The sequence below is a fragment of the Myodes glareolus genome, chromosome X (assembly GCF_982192425.1).
Source record: "Myodes glareolus chromosome X, mMyoGla1.1, whole genome shotgun sequence".
NCBI lineage: Eukaryota > Metazoa > Chordata > Mammalia > Rodentia > Cricetidae > Myodes > Myodes glareolus.
Window position 1 is genome coordinate 16,485,338 of NC_142053.1, and position 12,389 is coordinate 16,497,726.

Here is a 12,389-nt window from a genome sequence, read left to right on the forward strand (position 1 = left end):
GGACATGAGTTTTCCACTGTTTAGGCATTTTATTTCTTTTCGGGACAAACTTGACTTGTGGGGCAGCTTTGAAACGTTTGCTGGGGGATGGGACGAGGGGAGAAATATTTCTAGGACCTTGCGTCAAAGATCTTAGTAATCTGGTCAGACTACTAAAACTGATTACTTGACATTAAATGCAAGAGGAAAGAAGGGACTTAAATCATCTTTAGGTTGTGGGTCCTTTTTAATGATTTCAGTGCAAAGAGTGGCAAGACATTCCAACGACAGGAGAAATTCAGAGCCTTAGGTGTCTGTCAGGTTGCGTCAAGGTAGACCTTCAGGGGGAGCATGCAGCTTATTTCCCATTCTTAACCAAAGGAATTGTTCGCACCATTTTCTTATCTTTTACTTGACAAGTATTACAGCAATGCAGACCTACTCATAGATCAGTTATTTCTCTGTGTGCTCTACACACCCTGGAAGGGAAAAGCAGGCATACGTCTTCAGTTTGCACGAAGTTTGTAATGCATTAGCTGTCAACTAGGCTTGTTTTAAAAAGATGTAAGCAGTTAAAATGTGTGCTTATGTGACTCCAATAAATATTATTTCAGCGCAGGTGTCTGTATTCAATAAAAGCAAATTGTAGATATCATGGCTGTTACAAATAAATTAAGTGCTTGATTAATCTACGGTGATTCATAATTGAAGATCATTTTAATCAAGAACCTGTGTTTCGGGTAATCATGTTTTTGATATCAAATTTGAAAATAAGTACAATTTAATTTTTCTTTCTCCTTATCAACAGAAACTGTTCTTTTCACGTCCATTTTCCATAAGCAAAATCCAATCTGATAGGGATGGCAATGGCTGTTTCTTCTGCCCCCTTCTCATTGTCTTGTACGGGAAGCCTCAGTTTTAGAGATACAGGTCCTTTGATGAGATTCTAGGTTAGATTCATAACCTCCTTAGAGTGGTGGGGGTTATTTATACAAATTGTGCTGATTCTTAAGGAAATCTTTGCTGGTGGATTTTGGCACCCGGTTGGTAGGTTACTCTAAATTATTTTGCTATGTATTTTCTTCCACATGGAAAGTAACACGTTATTAAGACGATAGACTATGCCATTTGCCAACCCATTCAGAGTGTCTAATGAGGTGGAGTAGGACTAAGCAGAAGGAGCAGCTATCACAAAGAATGGGCTTTATCCAAAGCTTTAGTGCATTGCCAGTGTTTTGAACTAGAAACCAAATGTTTCTTTAGATACTATAAGGTTTATTCTGAAACTTTTTTACTTGTTTGCTTCTTTTTTTTTCTTCCAGATGACTCTTTGAAAATAAAGTTTGACTTATTTTTTCCCCACTAAAACTTGTAGACGATCTTAGAATTTTGAATCCTGAGTCTCACGAATTGACCTAAAGCATTGTTCTCTTTGCAGAACCTCAGCTTAAGGGTATCGTTACCAAACTCTACAGCCGACAAGGCTACCACTTGCAGCTGCAGGCAGATGGAACTATCGATGGCACCAAAGACGAGGACAGCACTTACAGTAAGTGACTGCTCAATAAATAGTATGTACCAGCCTGTTGTTGACACTAGGTTCTTTTTATTTAGTTTTCATTCAAACAAACCTTGCTAAATCCTTAGGTGAATGCAAAATCTGGTCATGTGACATAACCCTGTTTACACAGGCTCCCTACAGGAAGCTGAACACAGACACGTCTAAAATATAAAGCAGAGCAAATAATGTTGACACCATCTGAAGGTTGATCCAAATGTCATCTCCATGGTAATCTTGATAGATTTATGGCTGTCCTTTGGATTTTATTACTTTTTCCCCCAGAAAAATTTCTCACCCACACAACAATCCTGAAATAGCATGCTATCTCCACTCTTAAAAATGAGTCTCATCCCAAGAGTCAGAAGTGGTTTCACACCATGGTATTTTCTTGTTACAAGCTTTTGCTCCTGCCCTACCCCTGTCACATATACCAGTAACTCTAAGGCTAATTGATACTTTAACACTGAGTTACTCACACAGGTCTGCAAAGGGATTTCTCTTAGACTAACCTGGAGACTGTAATGCTGAATTGAGAAGGAAAGGCATCAAATGAGAGTTTTATTTCTAATTACTGAAACCCAGTGATCTGAAGGGCCTTGTTACATAACCTTTGCCTAAAATATTAATTTAGAGTAATTAAAACAAAGACACAAAGAGTGCCCCCTTTTTTTCAATATTAATTGCGGTCTTCTTGCAATTTACCGATGTCTGCAGACTTACTCATTTGTTTCTGAGACCTAAAGTTCCTGGTTCTCATAATTCATTCTCTGTTTTCTAAAATTTGGATTCAATTCTCTCAGATTTGTTAATTCCTAGAAATATTCCCATTGTTGGCTGAGAAAACAGCTGAGGAAAGTAGGTCTGGCTGCTAGGGAGTTCTCTGTAGTGTGTTCGTTTGGAACTGCATTACTGAAGACAGTAAAGCCATGGATAAGTGTTCCAGGGTTAAGGATTAAAGAATTTCACACCTTTAAAGAATGATTCTTGGACTGAGGGTTGAAATTTTACCTCCATAGAAAGCTACCTTCAATTACCCTTGAAGAAACATCTCTTGGCTCCTAGGATGGAGGCCCCGTATACTGAATGGCTCTTCGGTGTTTGCCAAATGCTCTGTTGCAGTGATGACATTAAAGTTTTATAACAAATCCTAGTTACTCCTTCATGCATACTATTCTATTTAAAACAAGTACCCAAATGAAGCAGAGCACTTTACTGCCATCAAGTAACACACATTAATACATAGTGATCCGTAATACAATTTTTCATCAAATTATGTATACAGATTGATGTTTGGGAAAGGAATTAAGGTTTGTATGCTACTCTCTTCTATAGAAAATGAACATTGTTAAAGGGAAGTTTGTGATGAGCTACCAATCAGGATTGCTCTCATATGCTTTAAATATCCAGGTTCAAATCGAGGAAAAAATATTTGTTTCCAGTGTTTATGCAGTTATTCAAAAGGAACAGTTTCATTTTGTTTTGTTTTAAATAGATGATTCAGTGTGCTGTGTCTTAGTGATATGTCAAACTCACAAAGATCATGCTGTACATATTCATTTTAGGAGATAAAAAGCACACATAGGCACACAAAGAGATCCATTTCTTATTATGGATCTTTATATTGTATATTAGGTTATTCTCCTTCATTCCTACAAATACATTGTTTCTTTCTTTGGTTGTCTTACAACTCTGTCTGATATGCCATTTCTGAATACTAATGGTGTTCAGAGACTTTTACAATACATAACCAGATAACAGGAATCCATGTCTAGTCTGATTAAAACATATAGCGCTAAGTCAATCAAAGGTAAGTATTACCCTAACATGCACCGTACAAATGGAAAGTATCGCAAAAGTAAAAGCAAGCTTGTCTACTCTGGGTTGAAGAGCAATCAGAAGTCTAGGGAACTAACTTCACTTCCCCGTTGCTATTGTGCCATATAAGCCATCATAAAACACAGATGCCTGTGGATTATACTGGTCTATCAAATTGCAAGTGTGGCCATTAAAATCGATATTCACCCAAAACCAAGCAATTTTTTGATATTAAGTTAAAGTAATTATTTAAATGAATGGAACTACGATACAAGTTTTTTTCCACCTGTGACTCATTATAATAGTATTTCCTCAGCATGCATTCCAGGATTATGTTTATATTTTTCTTTTTACCATAGTTTTTTCATTTAGTTCAATTTAATTGATTTTATGTTATCTTAGCTTTGATATGATAAACAAGATCGTATGATAAAGCAAATAATTTCATGCTTTATGTACGTCTATTTCTAAAACTGAGTTTGATACTATGCATTTCAGGTTACCTTATGTAAATTTATTATAATGGTAAATGTCAATCCAAAGAAATCTCATCATGGACAAGTAAGACATTATAAATTATGTATTTTTCCTTGTAAAGCAAAGATGATAGACATTTCATGAAGGTAGTTTTATTATCAGCTTTGGCTATAAGGAATGGATTTTTCTTCAAACTTACAATAGTTTTGCCACATTAGTGTACCATGGTTCTCCAAGTACATTAAAATAATACCTTTGTTAATTATTAGTTTCTTAGAGAAATTGGCCTTAACTTGAGCACTGTGAAGCAGGGCATCAGTGCAGAGGTCAGTGTAGAGCTCAACTGTGAATGCCAAGGAGGGAGCATAGCCTTGAGAAAGTGACCCTTTTAAAGTATAAGTTTTTGTTTTTATATAGGAACAATATCAAACAAATAAGAAACAGGATGGAGGTTATTCATTAGAAATTTCTTAAAATGCACAAAATGAATGAATGAGTAAATGAATGAATAAATAAATAAATAATATAAATAAATAATGCCACTACATTTCCCCTTTTTGTCTAAAATAAAAAAGAAGGCTATAACTAATATAAGGAAAACTATATGCAATAAGTACAATAACTATATACTATATACAGGCAATAAATATGTTGACAATGTCTAGTTCATTTGCATTTGATAAATTCAGAGAAATTACTCAATATCTATTCTATCTTGGTGAATCCGACGTCTTGTACCTAATTTTGTTTCTATCATAACTTGCATTACCTTCCAAAGTTATCTTTTGATATCTCAGCCTTATATACTTTACATTTCTTTAGAGAATTTCTTTTCTGAGTCTCATAAATAGGGAGACTATAACTATCTAGTCTTCAACTCCCTCAGAGACCTGAGAAAGAAATAATATTAACTGAAAAAACAGGAAGTGCAAGCAAGCAAATTCAAAAAAATGTAATGACAGAAACAGCTGGCTGCCTCGACAGTCACCCAAAGACCCTCTGCAACGTTGGGACATCTGTCTTTGTCCTTTAGGCCTATCATATAAACAAAAAAACAAACAAACAAACAAACAAATAAATAGGCAGGCATGATAGTGCACACATTAATCCCAGTACTTACTTGGTAGGCAAAGTCAGGCGAATCTCTATGAGTCTGAGGCCAGCCTGCTCTACAAAATAAAGTCCTGGACAGCCAGGGCTCCACAGAGAAACTCTGGCTCAAAAAGCCAAACCAAACAAAGCAAAACAAACAAACAAACCAACCTCTTAAAATCTAGCTAAAAGAGTATAAAAGATTTTAGGTATTGAATGTGTTTTAGAAACAAATGAAATCAATTATTTGTAATATTGAGTAATTTTTCAACTTGATCAAAATATCTTTTTTCTTTTGTTACTGTTGTCTAGCTCTATTAACTGTGAGTGTAGTTTTCTATGCAAGCCAGAACAAATGCAGTGCACATGACTCAAAGGTGTATTGTAGAGGAAATTGTGGTTTACTATTGAGATTATTCATGACAAATCCATCGCTCCTAAAATTGGTACTACCCTAGGTTTCATTTATCATTGTTTATATTCTGAAGGCTAGCCTCTGACTAAAATAAGCCTCAATTTAAATTCTTCTTGCTACATCTTAAGTCCATAAAGAATTACTCCAAGTTTAGAGAAGGCAGTGCAAAGCTATGAGTGGTAGTGTGTGCCTGCAATCCTAACACTAAGAAGGCTGAGGCAGGAGAATTGCTAACAGGCCCTGATCAGTCTGAGTCACATAGCAAGAGTCAGACCTGCTAGAGAAAGCAAGATTCTGTCTTAGAAACAGTAAAGAGAAGAAGACCACAGTGATTCTATCCAAGCATACTTCTGGACAAGCTGTTTGCATTTTAATATGGGAAGACTGCCTCTTTGGAAAAATTCAAAGACAATTCAGTATGTACTTCATCTTGAATATCTAAAGAAAAGATTGGAGGGGCTGGAGAGCTGTGGAGAGCTGGCTCAGAGGTTAAGAGCATTGCCTGCTCTTCCAAAGCACCTGAGTTCAATTCCTGGCAACCACATCATGGTGGCTCACAACCATCTGTAATGAGGTCTGGTGCCCTCTTCTGTCCTGCAGACATACACACAGACAGAATATTGTATACATAATAAATAAATAAATAAATAAATAAATAAATAAATAAATATTTTTTTTAAAAAAGGAAAGAAAAGATTGGACTGGTATGTGATATGTATGATCAACTACTTCACATTTTTCTACTCTCTTCAGTTTTGGCATAAATGTCTGTCTATCTGTCTGTCTCTGTATCTAACTTCATGAACACTGAGATTACATAATAAATGGCCTACAAATGCAATACCATTATTCAGGAATAGGTAATATGGATTGATGTTCTTTGATTCTCTTTCTCCTTTAACTGTCTACTGTTTGAAATTTAAGCATTTCATTTCACACTAAAACACAAATCTAAGAGAGTGAAAAGCAACACAAAACTAAAGCCATTATCAATCTCCTCATTCTCTACCTCCCTCCATGCTCATCCCTGACATGAAAAGCTACATTCATAAAACTAATAAGGCTCAGAATGTTGGTTTATAAAATAAGATTCTAGGAATCATTTTCAGTTTCATTTACATTTTTCTCTCTTATCTGTCACTGTCACCCAGTTAGGTTTCAGACATGTTTTCATATTGACTTTAAACAAACTCATGTGGAGCTTTTTGTTTGGTTTATCATAGGTTTGAGATTTTTTTAACTATGAGGGTTAATATAATATGATTGTCAACTATTATATCCCCCAAACACGTGATCATGTTTTCACGATGCAGTTTGGTATCAGTCTACAAATGTGTTGTGAGTACCTGCTGTAAGCAGGATATCCTCAACAAAAAGAAGCATGACTTATATATGATATGCTCAAAGATATTAGGCTCATTTTCTGTACATTACATTGTCAATTATAGCACATGATCCTGACTTGCAATCTGTGCAATTAGTTTTCTTTACTTCACATAACAGAAGGGCACAGCTTTTTATATGGTGAGTATTGAATGAAGTGCCATCAGTGGCATGTGGTAGGAACACTTGTATTTTGAACTGTACAATATGTCCTAGCTCCTCTTTTATAGCACCCAAATTTTAAGGGAAAGATGCATTGTAGGCTTCACAAGGAATATTTTGTTCCTTATTAATATTTTTACCCATATTACCCTATCTAGTGCAACAGAGTTCTCAAAGATAAGTGATTCTAGAAAAAAATCTTATATATTGGAGTGACACGTTTAAATTCTTGCTGATGGAAGTTACAGGCTAGTTTATCATCCCCAACAAACTTAGGAAACAGGGCAAAAATCATCAACATTGGTTTGTGGCTCTCAGGAGCAAGGTGCACAGGCTATTTTCAAAAGATGTGTGTGGCAAACACTACGTTTTAAAAATGTACTGTTTTATTTTTGTTCGTGGTGTGGGAGGGCGGAGACAGCTGGCAGTGGGAGAACACCCACTGGTTGTCTCCAGTGAGTGGTGTGTGCTTGTGAGGAGCACTTGGGTGTAAGTTTGATGCAGTAAGACCTTCGGATGGAGAGATGAAGACCTCATTAGCCCACTTGCAACAATTTTGCAGGAAACATTAGAATAACAAATAGCACTTTTCTTCTATGCCTTATTTTATTCTATTGTCTTTGAGACTAAATTACAAGAGCCTGCTCAACTCTATCATCCTGCAAAATGCCACTTCTTTATGGAATATATGATTACAAAATAACTATTTTTTTTTCAGGGACCAGATTTATTTTAGAGGTTTTTGCATTGGATATAATACAGATAATTTAGATGAAAATGTTGGTGTAGTATGTCTCGGGATAGTATAGGAATTTCTCCTCGGCTAGTAATCCCATCTAACAGTGCTGATGAAAAGTTCAGAAGCTGTCTAGAAGAGCAGGCTAAGAACTTAATTTGAGAAGGATGATATTTTAGTGGGCAGAGTGATTCCTGATACTATGCCGTCCCCCTCCCCCCCATGTAAATATTCCCCACTTCCAGTGCTCTAAAAATCAGGATGTTTCAATCAAAGTCTTCCGTTCTTCCTGGAGTATTTGAGAATATGTTGTTATAAACCCAGTTAAGCAAATATAATCAGTAGTCAGATACAGAGAAAGAAGAACAAGGCTACATTTGTATATTTCTGGACTCACTGAGTCTCCACTGATTTGAGGAAGCCAGGTGTTCCTGTTGAATACATTGGAGAACTATCAAATTGGAATTGTAACATTTTCACATTCTTTGAAATTTCAGCTCTGTTCAATCTCATCCCTGTGGGTCTTCGGGTGGTGGCTATTCAAGGAGTTCAAACCAAGCTGTACTTGGCAATGAACAGCGAGGGATACCTGTACACCTCGGTGAGTCTTTGTGTGCATGTGTTCATACATCTAGTTTTTATCTGACAGGGGAAAAATGTATGGTGTATGTTCTTTTGTCATAAATTTTGGTTTTGATTGGAATATATCAGTTGTAAGGGCAAATTATTTTCTGGTGAAAATGATAGCTCTTCCTAATTGGAAACCAGCATGATCAATATAAAATTAATAGTATTCCTAAAAGTTTTGTATGTGGTGCCATTGGAATATTATGTACCATTAAATAGGGAATTGGGCTTTGCAGCTGTGGGAAGCAAAGTTGTTACTTAACTACATAACCATATCTGTCCCATTTAGTCCTGAAAAATTAATGAGATTTCTCTCTTAGATAAAGTCCAGGACACAAAACCTGGTTTGAAAAGTGCTCCACAGTCGTCATTGCTAATTTGTTCAGTTAGTACAATTGCCATCTGTTTCCATTTTTAGTTTTTTGTCAAAAATTTATGGTTACAGTGTGATAATTTAATAATTGCATACAGTATATAATGACCAAACTCGGGAAATAAACATTTTCATCCTTTTAAACACTTTAAAATTTTTTGATTATCAGTCATATTTCTGGTGCTCAGTGTGCTATTTTATTACATTTGTAAAATATTTCCCAATCAGGATCATTATGATTTATCTCTTTATCATAATTTTGTATGTGGAAATATGGAGGTCATCTCTATTCATTCATATTGCATTATGATATGAATTACAATATCAAGATGAACATGTTATATCATACTTTACTATACTACTAATGCCATTTTTTATCAAGTACAACTTAACCTCTTCCTACACACAAATTTTTACTGTGTCTAAGAAGAATGAGGACAGTCAGATCTATAACTTTGTTCAGGTATATTGATAAATAATAAAGGCTACAGATTACTGAGTAATTTGGGACCAAGTATACTTGTTTAAGCAAATGTTTTAAGTTTATATATAATTTTAAAATGCCACAGTACTAGAGTTAGGATTTTATTTCTATAAATAGATCTACCTACCGGTTATAAAAGTTCATTGCTATTTTTATTATTTATTTTGAATTCCTGAATTTTAGGAAAGGTACAGGATGTTTAAAATGAAGAAATTGGACTGGCAAAAATTGCTTTGTGTTAAAAGGTGTTTGCTATCAACCTTGATTGTCTTAGTTTAATCCTCTAACCATTCATCATTCAATCAATGTAGACAATCTTTAGGCTTTCAAAAATGGAAAACATTGCTTATCAAGCTGCCTACCAGCCTTAAGAATGAGGTGATTACAGACTATCAAAACCCATTCTTCAACCTGCAAATAAAACAATCCGCTTTCACTCTAGGTCTGTCTTGTTAGCTGAATTTAGTTCAAAGTCAGATATGTAAAGACTTGACAAACACTGTAAAAATCCTGTAGTCACCTTGGTTTTAAGTGGCCAGGAGGGAAAGAGATGTGAGAGGCGTACAAACCCACAAAGGATCATTCACCGCTAGGCACTTCAAACTCTGAGCACCTGTCAGCATTTTGTCTTGTTTCTCATGACATACAGATTTACTCTGTTTGATAAACTAAAACTTTGAATTCATTGCAAGCTTTATGAAATCCACTACTCTATCAATACAGTGCTAGTATTATAGGAAAAGTAATGGAATAGTTTTAAGTTTGTTAGTGCTATAGCACAATTTTATTTCAGGTAACTTCTATTAGATCAGCAGGGTCAAATGCAAAAGTAGGCGTTTAATATGAAAAATGACTCCTTGAAATAATATGCAGACATGGAAAGGAAATAAAATAATGAATATACTTGAGAAAATAAATGTCGAAAATTCAATATTGTTTTAGATAAGGTTTCTATTGCTGTGATAAGACACCATGACCAAGGCAACTTAGAAAAGGAAGAGTTTATTTAGGCTTTTGGTTCCAGAGGTTTAGACTCTGTGATGGTGGAGTCAAGGCACGGCGATATGCACAGAATAGCAGCTGAGAGCGTACATCTCACTCCCCAAGCAGAAACTGAGACACATTGGGAATTGCATGAGTCTTTTGAAACCTCAAAACTTACCTTAGTGACACATATCCTCCAACAAGGCTACACCTCCTAATCGTTCTCAAACAATTCTACTACTGGGAGACCAAGCGTGCAAACATGAGCCTACAAAGGTCATTTGCATTCCAACTGCCACATTTCATTCCCTGACCCCAATGGGCTCATTCCCATATTACAATGTGAAATGTACTTATTCTAATATCAAAATTCCCTATAGTGTTTCAGTCTAAACACTTTTAAAAGCCCAAAGTTTCTTCTGAGACTCAAGGCAATGTCTTACTTGTAAACCCCTGTAAGATTAAAAAAAATGTATATTTCTAACATGCAATGTCATAGACTATATATTCTAAAAGGAACAAATCAGGCATGGGGAGAGAATACTGAACCAAAACCTAGCAGGTAAAAACTGAGAATCCCATAACTTCACATCCATTGTTGAAGAGTCATATGACTCTGCCCTTCCATCTTTGCTGCCCTCAAGATAAAGCTTGCTCTTAGAATGATTCAACTGCCCGTGCACAGCTCGCCATGGCAGATGCCTCTTATCTCTAGCATGTCCAGCATCTTGGGGTTTCCAGCACAACCAGATTTTCCTTTACACAATTGCTTCTCAGGGCCTTCATTCAGAAACTGCCCTGCCATACATTCCCTGGCCTCAATGACTCTTTTTATCCATGAAAGAAGATTTCACAACCATTTTACTTGTAACTCTTGAACCAGAATCAAATGGAAGGTGCTGCTCAGTTTGGCAGTCTGTTTGGAATGCAGCCTGACCCCACTGAATACCTTTGTTGTGGCTTTCCTTGGTTTCTCTTTTGAGAAGCAGAAAGTTACTTAGGCATTTTCCTCACAAGTTGGCAGCCTAGATGGCTAAGGTCTTGCCCTAAGAACAATCTTCCTTTATTCTTTTGTGAATCAGGTTTCTCCTCAATCTCCTTAGCTCTTTCAGCACAAGCCTTGACTCCAATATTATTTTTTTCTTTTTAGATGGCATTTTTTATTTCTTTTTGCCCCACTTGTTTTTTTTTTAATCATTGTAGAGCTGTATAAAAGTGAATCCTAATAAACCTGTGACAGGTCACTATCGGGCTGTCTTGAAATCTCTTCTACCAAAGAAATTGGTCTATTTTAAAATTTAGCCTCAAGAAATTCTTAGGACAAGGGAAGAAATCAACTATAGTCTTCGCCAAAACATCCTAAAATGATTTCTAACCTAGTTGCAAATATTGTTCTCCTCTGAAATCTTTTGAGTTGGGTGTCCATTGTCTGTGTAACTGTCAGCATTACTATCTCCCATTGTCCTACTAAGATGGCCCATTCATCTCTGCTTACAGCATTCAATCCCTTTTCATGTCCAAAATCCCAAACTCTGCCACATTCCTTCAAGAATCAGTTTGGTCAGTTCTGTCACAACCATAGCACCATTTCAGCACTAACATGTCTTAGTTACTTTTCTAATGCCCTGATAAAACACCATGAACAAGGCAACTTATGAAAGAAAGCATTGAATAGGGTGCGGGGTTCCCAACAATTAGAGTCCATGATGGTAAAGGTAAGACATTGCAACTGGAGCAGCTGCTGAGAGCTCATATCTCAATCCACAAGTAAGGTGCAGAGAGACACACTGGGGATAAAGTGAGTCTCTTGAAACCTCAAAGCCGCCCCTAGTGATACACCTCCTACCACAAGGCCATATCTCCTAATCCTTTCCAAACAGTTCCATTAACTGGGAACAATATTCAAATACATAAGCCAATGACTGCTTTTGTCTTTCAGAACCCTCCAAATATGTATTTCCTATTAAGAGAAAATAACCTTTAATAAGCAATTGAAAACTGGGGAAAGTAATTACATTCTTGTTGAAATATTTCTGATTTATACCAGAGCAAAATGTAGGTGTAAAATATTCAAACTCTCCTGTTCTAGCACTGAAAACTGAGTCCTCTCCAGATAAATGTTCCAATTCTTTCCATTAGTCTGTATCCATTATGACTTCAGGTCCCTTCAACAAATTTATCACCATCCCCTCTGGAACACTACTTTAATTTTAATCTCATTTAAAATGTTATCTCTGGACCCTAATAGGATAGAATTCTATACTAATGACTTCATAGTCAACTTAGTTGGTAATTAATTAA

The 12,389-nt window shown here is 35.9% G+C and overlaps 1 protein-coding gene across 4 annotated transcripts in view; it reads left to right on the forward strand.

The window, feature by feature from the left end:
- The window catches only part of Fgf13 (fibroblast growth factor 13), a 508,789-nt gene that overhangs the window by 424,584 nt on the left and 71,816 nt on the right, over positions 1-12,389 (forward strand). For all 4 annotated transcript variants that reach the window (XM_048457651.3, XM_085684756.2, XM_085684757.2 and 1 more), the window contains 2 exons: positions 1,418-1,528; positions 8,118-8,221. In XM_048457651.3, the coding sequence (XP_048313608.1) occupies positions 1,418-1,528; positions 8,118-8,221 (215 nt within the window). The remainder of the gene's footprint in view (positions 1-1,417; positions 1,529-8,117; positions 8,222-12,389) is intronic.